We start from the raw sequence: 21,241 nt of genomic DNA on the forward strand, positions 1-21,241 counted from the left end.
TATAGGCATGGGACATGGAATATAGTGTGGGAGTGGAGTCAATGGAATTGTAATAGATATGTATGATATTGGGGGGCAGTGGGGTGGTGGATTGGGGGAGGAGGGTTGTCACTTCGAGGGGTAAAAAGTATAACTATTGTACTGTGTTGTACAGCTGAAACTAATTCTAAAAAATGTGTATTTCATAATAAAAATTAAAAGAAAAAAAATAATAAATAAATAAATAAAACATCAATGAAACCAAGAGCTGGTTCTTTGAAAAGATAAACAAAATTGATAAACCTTGAACCAGACACATCAAGAAAAAAACAGCAAGGACCCAAATAAAGTCAGAAATGAAAGCAAAGAAGTGACAACTGACACCAAAGAAATACAAAGGATTATAAGGAAATACTTTGAACAATTATATGCCAACAAATCCAACAGTATGGAAGAAATGGATAAATTCCTAGAAACATACAATCTTCCAAGAGTCTATCAAGAAGAAACAAAAAATCTGAACAGACCAATTACTACTAATGAAATCAAATCAGTAATCAAAAAATTCTCCACTAAAAAAGTCCTACATCAGATGGCTTCACAGGTGAACTTTACCAAAAATTTGAAGAATTAACACCTACCCTTCTCAAGCTATTCAAAAAAATTCAAGAGAATGGAAGGCTCCCAACCTCATTTTTATGAGGCCATTATAACCCTGATTCCTAAGCTAGCTAAGGACATTACAAAAAAAAGGAAATTATAAGCCAATATTCCTGATGAACAGAGATGCAAACATCCTCAACAAAATATTAGCAAACTGAATTCAACAATACAGTAAAAAGATTATACATCATGATCAAGTGGGATTTATTCCTTGGATGCAATCTTGGTTCAATATCCGCAAATCAATTAACATGGTATACCACATAAAAAACAAAATGAAAGATAAAAGTCATGTGCTCATATCAATAGAGGCAGAAAAAGAATTTGATGAAATCTAGCATCCATTTATGATAAAAACTCTCAGGAAAGTGGGGATAAAGGGAACATAACATAATAAAGGCCATATATGACAAACACACAGCTAACCTCATACTCAACAGGGAAAAGCTGAAAACATTCTCCTTAAGATCAGGAAGAAGACAAAGATGTGCACTGTCCGCTTTTACCACTTTTATTCAATATAGTATTGGAAGTCCTAGCCACAGCAATCAGACAAGAAAAAGAAATAAAAGGCATCCAAATTGGAAAGAAAGAAGTAAAACTGTCATTATTTGCAGATGACATGATAGTATATACAGAGAACCCCAAAAATTCCACCAAAAATGATTAGAACTGATAAATGAATTCAGTAAAGTAGCAGGATACAAAATTAATATTCAAAAATTGTTTGCATTTCTATACACTGATAGTGAATTATCAGAAGGAAAAATTAAGAAAACTCCTATTTACAATTTCATCAAAAAAATGTTATTTTGTACACATTGATAGGTGCTGGGGAGTGCTGGGTATTTTCTTGTTTCTGATTATTTGTATATCCCTCAGTCCAACAAGTTGTAGCATGATGGGGCAGTAGTTTCAACCCCTGCTGGATGTTAGAATCACCTGGGAAGCTTTGAAAAATCCCAGTGACCAAGCCACAGCCAGCTCAGCTAATTCAGCATCTCTGGGATGGAGTAGAGGGACTCAGGCATGAGTGTTTCATAAAGCTTCCAGGTAATTCCAGTGGACAGCCAAGGTTGAGAGCCAGACCTCTCTGAGAGAGTTTGATTCAAATGGTCTGGGTTGGCCCAGGAATCTTTATTTATCAAACAGACCCAAGTCGTTCTTACAATCAGCTAAGTTGAGTTAATTCCCAGGAAGGGGTTAACCATGTGGGCTCTGTGGATATTCAGACCTGGTCCAAGATGTGGCTCAATCATTTTCAAACTGCAAACCTTGGGCAAAGTCATATAACCTCACTAACCCTTAGTTGACTCATCTCTAAAATGGGAATATTAAGAGATTGTAGGGAAAAAGGCATGTAACGTGCTTGGCACGTAAGAACCAATTTTAAGATGTTTGCTGGTATAGAGAGAAACTCCATCACAGGAGTGATGTTTCCCTCTTGGGAAACAGCCTATGACTGGGTCGCTGGAGGACCCAAATTAGTCATAGAGGCTGTTTTTCTTTCATAGGAATGAGATGAGATGCTCCAGGTGAAGGCACTATTTATAAATGTGCGCTTGTACAACATACCTTTCACCCCAAAATCGTAAGATCCTCTTAGACATTTATGCATGGATCCTTACATATTGCTGAAGTTCGGTGTGGGTAGAAAACTGAAATGTAGAAGAGCATAGGCCATGCTCTTGATCACACAGCACTCTGAGAGTGAAGCTGGGGAGAAGCTCAGGCCTCCAGGCCACTCATTCTGGAAAGTGGGGAGAATGAGAGAAGGGGAGGAGGAAGACAACGGAGTGGAGCAGCCGAGGCCCCATGCCCATCCTGGTGGTCACCCAGAACCCACCCCTTTTCTCAGCTTTGTCTGCACAGTGTAAGCACATACCCCTGATAGCATACCTTCCCCACTGCTCTTTGATTACACTTCTGATCCCGTGAACAGCTAAGGTACTAACTACTCTCTGCTTACATGGTCATTTGGAAAGTAAAAAAATAACATAAAAACTTGCAGATAACCTCTCCCCATGTTTTTGGCTAAAACCTTTCTGGCTCTTCGAGGAGAGGGGTTTTGTTGGCTGGCTGGTGTTGCTGGCTGCCTTCGCCTCATAATTCCTTCAGCTCTCTGCTGTATTGTTTAATGCAAATCAATCCAAGCTGTGTTACTGATGTGTTACCATGCTTTAATTCTCAATTATTTAATGTGGGGGTGGGGGCATATCTCCCAAGCACAGATTAAAGACATGTTTTTCTGTTCAATTTGCCCTGGCAGTAGAACTTATTCTTCATCACCTGTTCTCCCTACCCTGAGTCACAGAAATTACTTAAAATAGATTGCCTGAAGGAATAACTGGGCTGGATGAGCCACACAGACCTAGCAACCAGTATTTTTTAGTATCACCGCATACCCCTAAGAATGTGACTCTGCATCCACACCTGAGAGGGGACCGGTGCTTCCAACGCTTCCACAGAGCTTCCACAGGTGGTGGCCTTCCACATTTCCTTTAAACACATACTGCTTTGTAAGTCAGGTTAGCTCCTCATATTGCAAAAGACCCATTCTTTATCAAACAGTAGGTAGAAATCTTAATTTTAAAAGTCCACGGTCGACATTTTCCCTCTAACTCGATGAAACCAGAGAAATGTGGACCCTTCCAAGTATGAAACGGATACTTCCAAATCCAAACCAAGCCTGTGGACTGAGAAATAACTGGTTCTCCTGTTTTTCTGTCCCCTTTGTACTCAGCATTTTAGTTTTCGGAGAGACTAGAGGGAAATGGTGCATTTGTCTCCCATGATTCCGTTACCAGTTTTCTGACAACATAGAAAACATCAGTTCCTGTATCTGTTAATATTACACCCACCAAAGGCTAATGTGTGTGATTTTGTGTGTTGTGATTTTAGCCAGGTCTTACTTCCAGAAGCTTAAACTCAAATACATGGTCTAGCTGTCTGATTTCTGAATTCATATGATATGTCAACACCTCAAATGCAAAGACATCCCACCCCATTTTGGAGACCCTACAGTGATGGACACTGAAATGATCCCTCAGGCTTGAGATTGTCCAAATAGGTTTCCTGATTATTAAAATAAGGAAATGTTTGCCTCCTACATATATCTGGCTACTAACCCGAATGGCATAAATTTAAAAAAAATTCAGCACCACTCTGGTTGCATTTCTTTATATTGTCTTTTCAGATGGAGTAGAGAGCTTGGAAGAAAGCAGGGATTTTCTGGCATGGTTCTATACATTGGACAGCTTAAACAGAGTTGGTGCTAGAAATTGATGAAGTAGGAACCCCCATACAAGCAGTGTTTCTAATTGGCACCTGCAGCTTAAATATACCCAGTTGCAAAGATCCTAAGTGGCTGCCTATGCCCCCTGCATCATGTCCAGACCCCAGTACCCAGGGTGAGCACTGCAGGCCACCTCACCAGTCTCTTGCTCTTTACATTTCAGTGTCACAAGGTTAACTCAGAATGGGGACTTCTGTCCTTTAAGCCAACACTTGTCATATTGCAGCGTGCACATGGGTTGCGGGGAGGGGGGGCGGTTCTTGTTAAGATGCAGATTCTGATGCAGCCGGAAAAGAGTGGGGCCTTGAGAGTGCATTTCTAATAGGCTGTCCTGGACCGCATGGATAAATAGCAGGCTGTGGAGAGCATCTCTTCAGCCCTCAGAGGAATGACTCCCGTTCTGTACTTAGCTGGCTGAAACAGGAGAATGAATATTGTAAGCCACTTTAATTCTTCCTGGAAAACTGTATAAATATAGCCTAGTGTATTGCCATGATAATGGACGAAACAGAAAGTTCACATAATCAAAATCTACAGATAGCCCAAAACAGTGTTTTTGCCATTAGCTTCAGCCTCCACCATCCAAGTTCTTATCAGCATAGCCAGATGGACTAAGAGCCAACTTACCTCCCACCCGCTTTCTGGTGGAGGAGCAATTAAATAACTAAAAGCCAGGAACTAAGGACTAGAGCCTCAAGGCTTCCATTTCCAAAAGCTAGATTAGGAGGTCTGTGAACTTGGATGAGAAAAAAAAATTATATCTTTACTTTTACTAACCACTGACATTTAACATTTCATTTGATTATTCATGAGGCAACAGACCCATGGTGACATTAGCAGTACCTGTGACTTTGTCTCCAGTAGAAATATAAGATATTTTCGTGCTATTTGCGTATTACAGTTACTGCAGAAATCTCAGCTCTCTCTCCATTCATCACTACGTTGAAATGACTAAGTCTTCTTATAATAAGAAAACTTCCTGGCTCTTGGTAATAAAGAAATATGTGTATTACTATATCTGCATTTCTCAAATTTTTTGATAACTGGCTTTCAATAAATCGAAGTCTTTGTTATTTTATGCCTTTTAATATGCACTTCTGAAAAGGGGTTCATAGAATGTGGAAGAGTGCATGGCACAAAATGTTTAATAACCCAAGCACAATGTTAGACTGTGAAGAAATGGCAGCTGGTGTGCTCAGTATTGTCAACACTAATTAAAATCATTCTTTTAGATCAGGGATCACAAATGCATATTCCTGCAGGGCCCAGGTATACAGAATAAATGAGTGAAGTGGTCAGGTCCAAGGAAAAATAACAGAAAGAAAGTGGTATATGACAACTGACTCTTGCCTTTGAAATTGGGGGGAAGGGGGGCAATAGAGCGGCGGAGACTGTGGCAAGCAGAAAAATGCATGTTCTAAATGAAGAGGGCTCCACAGTGACATGAGAATACCTCCAGCTTGCCAGGTCTTCAGACTTTTCCAAGAGAAGCCAAAAGTCTGGGTGTTGTGGAAATCCCAACGTTGTAATGGGTATGTTGTAAAGATTATGTAGGGTGCCAGATGGGCACTGGATTTATTAGGGGAAACACTTCATACACTGTACACCTGAAGCTGAAGTTGAATAATATTGAATGTCAAACCATATATATGGTTTGACATATATATGTCAAATATATATATATATATATATATATATATATATACATATGATGTGGAGTACAGCATAGGGAATCTAGTCAATAGAATTGTAACAGCTATATTTGATGTCAGAGAGGCAGTAGATTGGGGGGGTTATAACTTTGTGAGGGGTCTAATTATTATATTGTTTTGTACACCTGAACCTAAAAAAAATTTTTTAAACATGACATATACCTCACACTATCTATAAGAATGAACACCAAATAGATCACAAATTATAAAATGTGAAATTTAAAAATGTCTATAAAAAAACCAGGAATATCTGCGTTTCTTTGAGTTCCGATGTTTTTAGGCAGGTCAGCAAAACCATGGTCCTTAGAGAAAATTAAAGATTAGACCTTAAAAAAAAAGTGTACTTAAATAATGAACAGACAGTAGTGCCAAGACTTCCCTATGGGAAGAAAAGTCAGGCCCTCACTGTTCTGAACCCTAGTGCCACTGTGCGTGTCAGGTTGTATGCGGGATACCCCAGAGCCCCATCCCTGCTCCACATTGTGTGGCTGCCTTTTCTAAGATAGAATTGGCTGTAGAAATTATGTCAGCTCAAAAGCTTGGAACAAAACTTGTGTTATGATTTTTCAAATCCCTTTTCCATGAAATTTGTGTGAAATAACATTTCTCTGAGACGATAGCAATTTTGTTTTATGTCATGTAACTATTATGGTGTTCTAACTGCTTTAACAGTTTTTGTAAAAGGCAAACTGCTTGCAAGTTGAGGGTATATGTGCTTTTAAAAATATGTCTGCAGTGTCAAATTCCATTCTTCATCAAGAAACATCATCATATATCACATTGTATTATATATACACTGTATATCCCCATGTACACTACAATATGTGTGCATGTTATCATATATATAAATAGCTATATATTGGTTTGCCATACAAACCCATACACAGTAAATATATAGCTTTATCATAAAGAGTTACTTTTAGCCTCCTAGAAGGAGCCAGAATTCCAGAAGATTATCTCTCAACATTTGAATAAGGGAAAATGCATTTTCCTCTGTTTTGGAAGGGTAGGGATTTTTTGTTTGTTTGGATTTGGTTTTGTTTTTTTGCATTATGCCACGCTGAAACTAAACGGAATTATAAGACAGAAGCTAAAGCTGAGCATTCAATAGGAAAAGTGTGACATGCACTCCAGAAATAGAAAAGAAATATCAAGATGAAATTCCAGCTGGGAGGGATTCCTAGAGCTATAGGGGGAAAATAAAGCCTCTGGCTTTAATTTATGGAAGAGTTTGCCAGCAGATGGCCTCTTGTAATCTGCACCATCTGTATTATTGATTAATGAGGTCAAGGGCAGAATTACTCACTGTTGGTTTTCTCCCAGGACCCCTGTTCTGGTGTCTTTGCCAGAATGGCTTGCCTTTCTTCCTTGCAGCCATTTTGCAAAGTGTTCAAGAAGCGCTGTCTTCTCATCAGTGTCTCCCATGCTCTGAGTTGAGTAACACCTGCCAACAGATGCCACAGATCTTTCCATTTTGATGCAGAGCTGTTAACATGTCCCTCTCTGCCAATAAATATGTTCAGGGTCTGAGTCAGATGGTTACTGGCCTCCATCTCAAGATGAAAGACTCTTCACTGAGAAGCAAAGGGAACCACTTAGACCCCAGTATCCATGTATTCATGTTTGTGGGAAAAAAAACAAAACATTCAGTCACCAAACAATGAGTTGTATTGGTGCTGCGTTGTTCTTTTTTTTAACTAAACTAACTAAACAGAGTAGTTTCAGATTCATTTAACTGTGTCTCTCCTAGAATATGTCACTACCATATCCATATCCATATCTGTGGTCCATACGATAACTCCTTTCTAGTTTTATTTCTTGCCCTGAATCTCTTTAAAGTTGTATATTTTTAAAATTGAGCTGTGATCACTGCTTTTTTATCTCTCACCTTCAACTCTTTCCTCCTTTAGCTACCATCTCTAACTTACCTGCCTAGTGGCTTAAAGTCACGGAGAAAGAAAATCTCCAGGAGGCCATCACAAATAGGTGTCTGCTTTTCATCCTTGTCTCCAGTGAGGCACTATAGCATAGTGTGGTGGGTCAGGGGCTTGAGACTCAGGCTCCTGGATTCAGGTACCAGTCCCTTCCTACTGCCATTTGTGTGATCTTGCTCAAGTCTCTCTCTTGGCGAAGTCCATATTGCTGGCCAGTGAAGGTGACAGTGTTCACCTTATTAGGCTGGTGTAGAAATGAATGAGATAACTCTTCTGGATCCCCTTATTTTCAGGAATGTCATACAAATAGGTGCTGTTGTGGGCAATTAAAGCAACAGGGCACTGGGGCCGGCCGAGTGGCGCATTGGTTAAGAGCTGGCTTGGGATGCCAGAGGGCCCTGGTTCGGATCCCACATATGAGGGCCAGTGACACTGCCCTCTGCAGCTAAGATGCTGAAGAACAGCTCAACCTGGAGTTGGGCTGCCATGAGTCGCCAGCGATGGCAGGTAGGTTGCCGTGGGCTGCCGTGTGTAGCCAGCAGCCAGGTGAGTGGCCAGCAGCCGCTGTGAGCGGCTGTCCAGAAGTCGGGGACTGATCTGCCTTACCTGGGAAGAGTGCAATGATGGTGCCAACTTGGGCTAGTGAAGCAACATCCTCCACAACTAGACTGAAGAACAAGAGGATAGCAACTTGTCTGTTCCCCTTCCCCCAATTCCCCAATTAAAAAAAAAAAAGCAACAGGGCACATATACGGGGCTGCCCCATGCAGAGTGAGTGGGTCCCTGCTGCATGTGCGGGGCTACACTGCTTGGAGAGGGTGCAGAGCTAGCAAAGTGTGGCTATACACACAGACAAGGCTGTCCCACCCGGAGGAAGGGTGGAGTTAGTAGGGCACTAAGATGCAAGCATACAGAGCAGCCCTGCTCAGACCCTGCTCTTACAGCAGACAGTTAAAGCAATAGGGCACACCAAGCACACACTGAACAGCCCTGCCCACACCAGGCAGCCCCACCCGTGTCAGAAGGGTAAGGAAGCATGCACACACCAGGCTAACCCACCTGGAACCCATTCCTTTAGGCCATATGACATACTGGGCACTACAACTGATCTGCCAAAACTATCTGACACACAGTCTACATAGAGCCCGCTTTTTTAAGACTGGGAAAGACAGCTATTCCATATAACTCACATGAACAAGCACAGGAAATCAAACAAAATGAGGAGACAGAAGAATATGCCCCAAATGAAGGAACAAGAGAAAACTCCAGAGAAAAACCTTAATGAAATAGAGACAAATGATTTGCCTGATAAAGAATTTTTTAAAAAAAATCATAAAGATGCCCAACAAACTTAAGAATAGAATAAAGGGACTCAGAAAACACTTCAGCAAAGAGATAGCAAATGTAATAAGGAACCAATCAGAGATGAAGAATACAATAACTGAAATGAAGAGTACATTAGAAGGAATTGACAGCAGATTGGTTAATACAGAAGAACAGCTTAGTGACCTCTAAGACAGAATAGTGTAAAGCAAAATGAAAAGAGAATTTTAAAAAATGAGGATAGTAAAAGAGATCTCTGGGATAACATCAAGCACCCTAATATTTCCTTTTTTTAAATTAAAGTTTATTGGGGTGACAATTGTTAGCAAAGTTACAATAGATTTCAGGTATACAATTCTGTAATTATATGGCTTCCAGAAGGAGAAGAGAAAGGGATAGAAAGAATGTTTGAAGAAATAATGACTGAAGACTTTCCTGATCTGGGAAAGGAAACAGACATCCAGGTCCAGGAAGCACAGAGTTCCAATTCAGATGAACCCGAAGAGACTCACACCAAGACATGTTGTAGTTAAAATGGCAAAAGTGAAGGATAAAGAGACAATCCAAGGCAGCAAGAATGAAACAAGTCACATACAAGGGAAACCACACAAGGCTATCAGCAGATTATTCAGAAACAACTTTACAGGGCAGAAGGGAGTGACAGGAAATATTTAAAGTGCTGAAAGAAAGGCATTTACAGCCTAAAATACGATATCTGGGAAGGTTATTCAGAATTGAAGGAAAGATAAAGATTTTCCCAGACAAGCAAAAACTAAAGGAGTTTATAACCACAAAACTGGCCTTACAAGAAATGATAAAGGGTCTTCTTTATGCAGAAAAGAAAGGGCCATAACCAGAAATAAGAAAATACAGGAAATATTTGCTGTCATGTTGAATGGTGGTTGCAGAAAGTTAAGGTAGAGATGGATATGAGACCATGGTCACAGCTCTCACCATAGACATCGCAGAATCATCAATGATGCTTTAATTCCCTCTAGACTGTGGAAATAAATTATTCTCTGGTTTGACTCCTTCTTACTTGTCCCCCAGTTCATCACTTCTATAGAAAAAAAAATGGTTTTGCTAAGTGTAGACTCTCAATCTGGAGCTGAAATTTGATGATAGTCTGGACATTGAAAACTATTCTATTTATAAAGAGAGAAAATATATCACTTTCATCCAGATTTGACATTTTAGGCCTAGTGCAAAATGTTATTTCATGCAGCAGTAAATCTAAGTAGATAATCTGTATTATACTTTCCTTTTATTTTTGTTTTTATTTTTATATTAAAGAGTCCACCAGTTCTAGAAGGCTCATTATGAAAGACAGCCATCTTCCAGTCCCACCAGCGCCAGTTTCCCACTCTTCTGATACTACTTTACACTAGTTTGGTTGTTCCTGCTATTTGCTCAGTATCTCTAAATAACATACTTAGAGAGCAGTTACTTGATTTTTTAGTTTCAAGCATTCTCCAGTGACTTCGAAGCATGAAAGAGGAGGACTTAGATCTCTGTTCAGCCCCACCCACTCGTACTGCCCATTCCCCCGTTCTTCCCAAATAGTTATGTCATAAATTTAGTTAGACAGTAATCGATGTTTTGTTTATTATGACCCTGTGATCACTGTTCATAGCTGAGCCATTAATACATAATAATTCATTCATCTTCCTTTCCTGTACACTCTCTGTTTTCCCTGTGGTTCATAATTATCTTTTTTGTTGTTTGTTTGGTTAGTTTTCTATGTTCTATTTCCAGAGATCTCTAGTCTCCTTTCTGTGGGTTTAAAATTATCAGATATTCCGTAAATTTTGTCCTTTTGGTGTCATTTCTTCTGAGACCTGCTGACCTGCTGTAACCTGACGAGGAAAGCCTGCTCCAAAAGTTTCAAACGTTTGGAATCTCCTTTTACTGTCGTTTTACAATCCTCCTTCACCATCATTCTAGAAATTTTCTTCACTTATTAGTATAGATTCTTATTGTGTGGTATAATTGTTTATTGTAATATAATATTATGTCACAAGTGGTTTACTCCCTTATTTTTGTAGAGCACATTCTCCAGTAGTTTTTTGAGAAGGGGTGCATAGGAAGTAAATTTTTTGAGACAATTAAGCTTTCATTTTTCTCATTTTTAATGAATAATTTGGTCGGACATATAATTTCGGGTTGAAATAATTTTCCTCTCCAATTGTGGAGGTGTTGCTCCTTTATCATCTAGCTTCCAGTGCTTTTGTTGAGAAATAAAATGTCACTCTGGTTTTCATCCTTGTATATAAATCCTGTCTCTCTCTGTCTCTCTCTCTCTCTCTCTCTCCCTCCCTCCCTCCCTCCCTCCCTCCCTCTCTCTCTCTGGCAGTTTCTAGTACCATTGTCCCCATCTTCTGAAAATTCATGATGATATGCCTTGGTGTACATCTTTTTTTTTGTTCATTGAGCTGGACGTTCAGAAGGCCCTCTCACTCAGAAAATGCACGTCCCTAACATCTGGAAGTTTTTCGTGAATTATTTATTTGATTATTTCCACTCCCTTGTTTTTAGAACTTCTTCAAATGCCAGCCGGGTCTCCTGTTTTCTTTTAAGGTGCAGAATATGCAGTCATTAGTCTGCTTGAAGTGAGGGAAAAGTCTGGGGATTAAATTCTTGAGCAGTCTTTCAGTTCCGTTTTTAGGCCCAACTTCATCCCCACTTCTAGAGCTTAGCCCACTGCCAGCTGAATAACCAGTTCTGCTTTTCAGCTTCCAAAATTTTGTTACTCTAATCTGCTTTTCTGTTCTCTTTTTCTTGTGGGTTTATGTCTTGTTTTGTTGTTGTTGTTGTTGTTGTTATTGTTTTTTAAATCCTTTTATTATTATCTTGTTTTGGTATAAAGAAAAAGAGCAAAGGTAATGGTATGTATTCAGTCTGCCTTCTTTAACTCAAAGCCCAACTGACTTTTTAAAGAAATTCAGAATTTATATTTGGCACATGTTTTAAGTCCATTTACCTAATTATAATAAATTTAGTAAATATTCACCACCTTTTATGACCTGCTGGAAAATGAACAGTCTAGTCTAGTTTATTTTGTAGCTGGTGAGTGATGACCATAGGTACTAAGAGTTGACGATAAAAGGAGAGAATGGTAAAAGGGTAAAAAACACTTTAATTTGTTCTAAAGTGATTTTTGTAGCACCAGTCCTCTTTTTTGACAACCCCATCATCTGTAATTTAGATCTGAAAATACGAAACCTAATGAGGCAAAATTAGCAACAGAAAATACCTAAATGTCCATATAACAAGTGGAAGAATGTGTTAATGGAAAGAGACTGGACTCATTATTCATTTATGGTTCTATTTAAGTCATATCTTCCATGTTATTTGAATCCAGAAAGCCGTCTCTGGTTTGACTTTGCCTGATCTTTTCTTTATAGACTGACACAGCAGTCAGGGAGAGAAAAGGAACCAAAGGTTGCCTTGTCCCCAGAATCCCTTTTTCCTATTGTCTTTGGTACAGCGTATCATTGGCCCAGCTGAGTGTTGACATTTGCTTTGTCCTTTTTTACTTACCAGGCCAAGGACAAAGCAGCCAGACATGTCTTGTGGCCATGGGGTAGTTGATACTTTTTTAGGGAGGCAGGAGGGAGTTATGAGTGACAGCCCAGGAAGCACCTCTGACATGGCATTGTGGACTTTCCCCAGCTTCTCTGTGAGGGTCTGTCAACCTGTATCTACTGCTGAAAGCAGAGAAAAAAATACTAGGTGTTCCTCAAAAAAGAGACTTTGAAGAACTTACCAAGGAGAAATAACACGTCCTCCAGAATAAGGGTCTTAACCCAGGCATCCAGGGCTCCCTCCCATCCGCCATCATCTCCTCTGCACAGAGCCCCGCCTTTGTCACACCCAGGGGCCTCCTTTTGCAGGAAATCTGGACACAGCTGCCAGCGCTGCCTTAGCCTCCAGCAACATGCATATCGGCATAAGCTCAGCAAAGCCATCATATCTGTAAAGGGACACCTCCCAACTGCCTAAGAACAACGTTTTCTCCAGAGCAATATGCAAACTGATCTTTAAAAAATCTGATCAAACCAGGGGTCAAATGCAAAGGAGGCCAAGCGTATAACAGAGATGAGAGGAGAGGGCCGGGAGGTGACTGCCAGTCGGGCTGGCCGATGCCCCTTCTGATGGGCGCTCAGGGCCCATTCCACACAGGAGCATGGGCTGTGGCAGACGTTAGAGTGTTGACAAGGACACTGGGTAAGATTGCTCATCCCATCCCCTTATGGGATATTAGGGATGCTGAGGCTGACCAGTTCCTGGGAGACACGCCTCCTCTGACAGGTGACTGTGCACCAAATGTCCCTCTCAGTCTTCCTGAACCTTCAGCTTGGGACACATTCACCCAGCCTTTCCTCTCTCCTGACCTGAGTCATGTTGGGCGGCACTCCTAGCTCCCCGACTCCTTCCCCATTTATGCTCATGGGCTTCTCCCCCTAATAAAATTATTGCAGGTTTATCCCCATCTTGGCATCTGCTTTTCAGGAGGTCCAGGCTAATATGCCTAAATATATTCATATTGACTGGCAGATTGACTGGCCCAGGACAGGAGACAGAAATACTAGGTTGTGTGTCAGGTTTATCACTGGCCGGAGCCGCCAGCAGCCATGCTTTCTCCTTTGCACAGTCAGATGTCCTGTTTCTTACTGTCTTTCCCCTTTTCCTTCAGGTTGTGGCTCTATCCTCCTGGTGCCTGCTGAGGGATTCGATTTACTACACGCTGTCTGTGGTCGCACTCATCGTGGTAAGCATGTGATGGACAACGCATCTGAATTCCCTTCCGTTAGACTCCCGGTCACCCTTCCCACCACTCGGGGTTATGCACGTGAGGCTCCTCTGCATGAGCAGGCTCAAAGTCTCTGGTGATGAATGAGCAAATGGATGTCTATGTGTGGAAGCATTCTTTCTTCCAGATACTTGGATCAACCCATACCCCAGCCTGATAGTTCGGTGCTCAGAGCAGGAGTGTAGACTAGTTATCTGGTGCCGTGAGAGTCCCTGCTGTTTTTCTGTGAGCTTCCTCACCATTTCTTCTCACTTTCCTCACAGGCTCCCCTGCAATTCTCTTCAGCATCAGTGTCCTTGTGTCTGGAACTTACTTCTTCCCCCTCTCACTCTATATGCCCTCCCAGGACAGCCCTGCCCTTCCCACGTGTCCATTGCCATTGCCACCTTTGTGCGGACACCCCCAAAGGGTACTCTTAGCAGTGGCATCTCCCTGAGGCCCAGTCATGGGTAGGCAACTCTCTACTAGACATTTTCATGTCCCAAACTCAACTTATCTCTAAACTTAAGATGATTTCCCAAGACTGGTCCCCCCTTTTTTTTAATATTTCTGTCCCCATTCCTATCCTCCCACCGACCCTAGGAATGTTAAACTGACCTCTTCCTCAATTGCCACTATGCCCATTTGGCTTAATTGTCCTGTGGATCGTCATCTCGCGAAAATCTCCCCAGTGTGTCCCTCCATAGCCCATTTTAGTTGAGGCTTTTTACATCTCCAGTCTAAACTGACAAGAGCCCATCACAGGTCCATGTTGCAACGAGTAACATCACTGTCACCCACTTCTAGTTCTGGTCTCCCCCCTTACCAGACCTGGTGACCTTGGAGAAATCAATGTCTCCAGGTCTTAGTTTTCTTACCTGCATAATGGGAATAGATCCACTGAAGGGTTTGCTCACCTGACTACAAAACACTTAACCTGTAGGTTAATTGTAAACCTCTACAAATCAGCTGAAAGTGATGGTTAATATAAGACTTTCTACAAGAAACCAGATAGGTACTTCAGTCAACAGCAGTTCCTAATGGTGAAGATCTTGGGTTATAGCCACAGTCCCCTCATTCTCAGGCCATTAAAAATTGGGAGGGTGAGGAAGAAGAAGCGAGAGTGACCCCCAGACCGACTAAAGCCCATACATTGCCGCATTGCCACATCCAGCTTCTGCATCCCACTGTCATCACCACCGTGCCCAAGAGAAAGGGGATGCTGAAGGAGATAAAGCCAAGGGGAAGGACAAACAACAGAGCAGGTCCGCAAGGCTATCCGCTGAGCCTGCTCCTCCAAAGCCAGAGCCCAAGCCTAAAAAGGCCCCTGCAAAGAAGGGAGAAAAGGTACCCAAAGGGAAAGGGGAAAGCCGATGCTGGCAAGGACGGGGATAACCTGCAGAAAACGGAGATGCCAAAACAGACTGGGCACAGAAAGCAGAAGGCGCTGGAAGTGCCAAGTGAAGTGTGTGCATTTTTGATAACTGTACTTCTGGTGGCTGTACAGTTTTAAATCTATTTTTATCCAGTTTTATAAAAATGCAGAATTTTGTTCTTTTTAAAGCTATATTGTTAGCACACAGATAACACTTAATTGTTGTTTTTTTTTGGAAACGACATATATTACTAATAGAATGTCTCCAAAGCTGGATTGACATGGGGAAAAACACCTTTCCCCTCTAGTTTTGAGAGACTGCCTCTTGGTTCCCGGGAGGAGGAATCCCTTGATGTTGACACACATTAGCAACCTTGGCACAAACACCTTGTTGTGTGGAAAAACTCAAATTCAATTTTACGTCCTTTTCTCCCTTAACTTGACTTGACTCCCTTAAACCCAGAGACCTGTTGGGACAGGTCAGTTAATCCAGACTTTCTAGTGTCACCATTGAGACGGCACCCCACAACATAGCAACAGTTCCAGTTTTAGATTGTGGACCTACAGATCGATAATTCTGTCATTTTCATTTCATTTCTCAAAAGTCAGGGTCGGCTTGTGAAAAGTTGTGAAACAACATAGTTAATGCAAAATGTCAACCCTCACTCTAAACTTTATCTGTTCAGAGCATCAAATGAAGACTTCACTGAGTTTTACAGTGGCTTTCTGATTTTGGTAGTGTGTTGAAGAAGGGAGTGTGACAGTTTTTGTATACTGTTAACAATTGTCTACCCGTGTGCTGCCTGAAATGCCATGGTTGTTTTTGAAAAGTATGTTTAATAAAGCTGGATACAGTTTGGCTTGGGAAAAAAATAAAATAAAATTGGGAGAGTGAGACCTTGGCAAGGAGCGGTGGGTTCAGAGACTCCATGTTGGACCTAAAGACGTGCTATCTTTGTTGAGCTCCTGGTTAATAGACTTAAGGACATGCTTGGCTCTGTTCTTGTTCTCAGTTGTTATCTATGGAAAAGGTATGGTCACCCTAAATCTAGAGGATTCTTCTGTTCACCGAGCCCGGACTTCTCAAACATTCTCTGCAGCAAGCTTGGCCTGCAGTGCACGAACCACATTGATCGTGTACACTTTGCTCTTACCCTTTTAGGATATTTTAGGATGGTTTTTGAAAGTTATTTTTTCAAAGAGACATAGTTAGGGGATGGTGTAAATGAACAAAGCTCTCTACTTTTGCTGAATTCCAGGAAAAGATGACCACTCCCAGAAAGACAAGGTAATGAGACAGAATAGCCCAGGACAAGACTGCCCAGGAGCACGGACATGGCAATATCCACTCCCAACAGCAGATTTGCCTGTGTTAGCTTCTTTCTCTGTTTTCAGCATAGACACCTCCTGGCCTATGTGGGAAATAACTTGTCTTCTGTCATATTCATCTGGATATGTCCAAGATGAAACAAATGTACTTGTTGCTAATGATGTGTGAGGAAGTAAAGCTGTTTTGCTCCTTCAGGCTGCAGGTGCCGCTTGCTCACCGGCAAAGCAATGGTCTGTGCCCATGTGCCCAGGTGCATTGCAGAGCTGAGGTGGGCAGAACGGCAGGCAGCCGGCAGCGCTGCATTTCCCTGAGATGGGAACAAAGTGCAGAAACAAGCGATCCTTTGCCGTTACCTAAAGGTGGACTTTGTGTTTACAGACCAGATGTCAAGGCTAGAGTTTTGTGATTTTTAGAAAAATTACATTCTCCACTGTTAGGAATTAATGGAAAAGATAAAGTTGGGGTCCTCAGGGCTTGGACTTGGTTCTTTTAACTTTAACTGTTGTCCCTCCAACTTCAGTGTGCACTGGAAATGCCCAGGGTGCTTATTAAAAACGCACAATCCAGAGATTTTAATTCACTAGACTCTGGAGTAGAACCCAGGAAACTGCACTTCACTCTGGACCTTCCCCTGCCCCCAGGTGATTCTTCTGCCAGCAGCACTCTGAAAAACTCAACATCAAAATACTACTGGACACCACTTCCTCTGGATACCCATCTGTTGCATGGCAATGATCGTTACTAAAGTAAATTTTAAGACTCTTAAAAACAAGGCACAGTGGCAGCTCAGTTGTCTGAATTTCTGACTGCTGTTCATGCTCAGGGTCATTTTCATGAGAAACTTAAAACCAGCATGAGGAGTAAAACAGTCTTATACCCAGAAGACACAGTACTTAGCAGCGCTTAGCAATGGAGTTTTCTCGGTGTCCCCAAATCTATTCCATGCCCCAGCGCTAGGCTGTTGTTGCTCACACACACTGTAACTTTTTGTCAAGATTCCCTATTCTGTTCCTGTATTTCCCCTAATGTCCTGGTAACAAAAACACTGCTCTTCTAGCCTCCCTTTTATTATATAATACTAAGCTTCTCTATAGGACCCTGCAATGGGCACTTAAAAATCCTGTATTTAAAAGCTTTCCTCCTATCCACAAATAATTACCAACCATCTGAACCATTTATTTTAACTATTAGGGTTTTTTTTTATCCTCTTCCCCCTTTTTATGGTTCTGAAAGGGTTAGAAGACAGAACTGCCCGTCCTCTGAGGTGATGCAATAAAGAGCTCGTTTACCCTGAGGAGAAGGCCAGACTAAGTGAGACCAGATGCCACTTCTATATACATCCCGGGGGAGTGGCCCTTTGGACACAGCAGAGGAGCCCTGAGGACAATCCATGGGGCCTGCTAAATTCAAAGAGCAGGAAAGACAACTTCTCAGGGATGCTCATAGCTGCTATGCCAGTAAAGTGCTAATAGTCATTAATACCTGGATTCTGAAACAGCTGAAATGGAAGTTGATGCAGATTGGCTGAGCCAAAAAGGAAGAACATAGGAGTAAGACAAGCATGTACATTCTGAAACCAACAGGGCTTAACAGTTAACTTAGAGATGAGGGACTCAGTTCACTTAAGAATTTGGGTTTCACCCAGGCTTTGCTCTGTGACATCTTCTAGTGTGTTTGTTGTCGTTTTTTAGGGAGAAAAACAGAATAAATTAAGAATATGTTATTGTCTGAAGCAGTTATAATTTCATAAACATACAATGTGCATGTCTCAGTGCCTTTCCCCTGCCCCATCAAGCGTCCCCTTTAGCCCTGGTGACATTTTCTGCAGTGAAGACTCAGGCCCTAGAGATGCTGGACATGGCTGGGGGGCTTGCCCATGATTTTGGTCTCTTTCTTGAAGAGAAGTGTCGCCATTTTAGACCTAGGAGCATTCTGGGTAGTTTGGAGCATGTGTTTGTGTGCATCTACCTCACAAATAGTCTCCAAAGCCTTACAGACCCTCCTGCTGCTTCTCCCCCACACCCATGACCTGCCCCCAGTGACTTCCACCACAGACATCTCTGGCCTCCCGGTTCTACCCTTGCTCTAAATTCCAGCAGGCCCCACAATATCTTTTATTGGAATGTTACTATAATTTACATAATCATATCATTTACATAATGCAAATGATTCATTACATCGTCAGTGTAACAGCTGCCCTAAAATGAATGCTTTATTTGTACCCTTCCTCTCTGCTTTGAGATTGGGAATGTGAGCCTCAAGAGAAGGGAAACCTCCAGGAGAGTGGACAGGCCTCACACAGGTTCAGCATAACTTAGACTGGCTCACAAATCCAGATTCAGCAGTGCTGCCTACCTGAAGGGCCAGGTGAACCATTAGCATCTGTTGGGGGGCCCTGAAGGCACCCTGAGCACTGGCACAGCAGAAAGCTTCATTCAAGGTGACGCTGCCCTTTCTCTCTCCCTCTCAAGGGCTCATTGCAGTCTCCCCTCTGGAGGTGATTTCATGGAGACAAAGAGAGATGAGTCAGCTGACCCAGCCACCAGAAATGTCCTAGGCAGCACTGTCCACTACAGTAGCCACTTGGCACATGTGTCTATTGAGCTTTCAAAATTCAGCTAGTGAGACCACAGGACTAAAATTTTAATTTAATTAATTTAAATTTATGTAGCCATATATAGCTAGTGCCTATCATATTGGGTAGCACAGTTATAGAGAGCAGATCTTCCCGTAGAAAATAGACCTACATTCTCATAGCATCCATAAGTTTTAGAAAGCATAGTCTCAATACTTAATATAAGACTGAAGGTTGGATCTGTCAATTAAGATTTTCCAGTTTGGCCGGCCGAGTGGCTCCGTTGGTTAAGAGCTCACTCAAGAGTTTGAGCTCTGAGCAACAGCAGTTCAATTCCCAGCCCGAGCTGAGCAGCCGCTGAGCTGCCAACAGGTGGCAGGATGGCTCAGACAAAAAAAAAATTTCCAGTTCAATACTCATGACTATATAAGCTATTATAAAACCCCCATTTTATAGATGATAAAACCAAGGCTCCAGAAATTCAGGGACTTACCCAAGGTCAGCTGCAATACCTCAGGTTTACCAGAGTATGTGTCCAAGATGGTACATCTACACCACCTCAGCAAAGAATTTGAATTTTCCCTCTAATAAAATCTGCTTCTTTCAGTCTTTGTAATCATCTTGATTTTACCTCACCCACCATGAATCTGCCATTAGAAAGGCCTGTCTGCTGCACTTAACTAATGTTTTTAGACTCAAGAGAATAGCTTCTGCCTCGCCTGTCCTGGAATTCTTTCATTAAAACAACTAATATTAAATGATCCAGAAATCTTCTTTTCTTGCCCTTTCTGTGAGAGAAAAGACATCTTAGAGTCATGTTGAAGACGATCCTTCACCTCTCTCTGGCTCATCGCCTTTCTACCCTCCTGCAGCCCCCACCACTGTCAAGTCGGCCTGCCAGAGATCCTAATATCACAATTCCTATTTAACCTTCAAGTGTAAACCATATCAGTGCATAACAGCAGCTTTCCAGATGTATTCCATCTGGTTCCTTCTCAGATGGAATTGCCATGGCTAAACCATCTGCACCCCTGGTCCCCAAAGCTGAGGACGTCAGGATTCCATTTGGGCACATCTCCCGTGAGTCTCCATGCTGTTGAGGGGAAATCTGTGGGGGATGGGTTCATTTCCAGCAAGGAAAGGAAGATTTTCAAGGTTTCAGCCTCTTGAAAGAGAATGACGCTGATGATTTTCTCCTATTATTTTCACTGCTTAAAATTCTAATGGTGCCAGTGATTAGAGTACAAGCTACAAAATCTTAGCTTCAGCAATGTGGTCTCCCTGCTCCACAGTTACAGCTTACACTAAGCAAACGCAGGGACAGACGTGCGATTCAGGGACAGCCACCTGCCTTCCTGCACAGAGTCCAGCTCACCTCTCCTCTCCTGCCCACACACCTGGGCGATTCCTGGCTCATTTTTTCCCCGCTGTTCCACCTTGAATGTGCCACTCCCTTAGCAGTTCCCTGGTATGTTCTGACATCCACGCATCCACCTGCCTGATGTCAGCCTGTCTTTATTGGAAAAATTCTAGAGCAGACACCAGGACCGAAAAGCTCGTTTCCATGGTACCCAATCGTTTTTCTGAAGCCTTGGAGGAAGAGTTTTTTGTGTTTTTTTTTTTCAAATTCACTCCTGTGTCTTCCCATTTAGTTACTCTATGGAACACGTGCAAAGCTCTTGGCAAAGCCAAAGGTAGCTTTGGATGACCCGCAGTTGGGTCAGAGAGCAGCAAATCTGGGCCCAGGTATCGGTCAGCACCACCCACATGTGGTCACTGGGGGCAGACTCAGTGCTGGCCCCATACACAACCAGCACAGCACACAGAGCTGCTTTTCCAAGGCCTGTTTTCAAAAACCCGACTGGGAAAAGGGTGGGTCAGTTCCAAAGGCCACCCAGCAGGTCACTCGACTGCAACACATCATGCAGATTGAGTGTTAGCATAAATGAGGAACTCAACTCAGAACACCAGGCAGGAGCTGCCTCCAGAACGCCACCTTGCCCTCGGACAACAGTGGGTTAGCTGAAGGCTCCTTCAGGAGGCTGTCTGTCTTGAGGTGCCTGCCCTCCTTTCAGGAGATTAAATGGAGCTGTGAAATGGACTTGAACTGACTTCATTTCAATCTTGCTGCCTTGGCAGAGCACACAGGCCAGAGGGCTAGAACATGGGCGGCACCTAGTGGTGATGTAGTGGAACTGGGGCGCTCCCGGTTTCTTGTTTCAGATGGCCTAAAAATGATTTCAGGTTGTTTCCTACTCTAGTA

General features: G+C 42.3%; 1 protein-coding gene and 1 pseudogene across 1 annotated transcript in view; both read left to right on the forward strand.

Annotated features, from left to right (window-relative positions):
* Positions 1-21,241, forward strand: part of SLC24A3 (solute carrier family 24 member 3) — a 501,111-nt gene that overhangs the window by 425,620 nt on the left and 54,250 nt on the right. The window contains exon 7 of the mRNA XM_019653117.1: positions 13,603-13,677. Within this exon, the coding sequence (XP_019508662.1) occupies positions 13,603-13,677 (75 nt within the window). The remainder of the gene's footprint in view (positions 1-13,602; positions 13,678-21,241) is intronic.
* On the forward strand, positions 14,165-15,162 carry LOC109388411 (non-histone chromosomal protein HMG-17 pseudogene; annotated as a pseudogene).

This window comes from Hipposideros armiger, unplaced genomic scaffold (assembly GCF_001890085.2).
Source record: "Hipposideros armiger isolate ML-2016 unplaced genomic scaffold, ASM189008v1 scaffold_195, whole genome shotgun sequence".
NCBI lineage: Eukaryota > Metazoa > Chordata > Mammalia > Chiroptera > Hipposideridae > Hipposideros > Hipposideros armiger.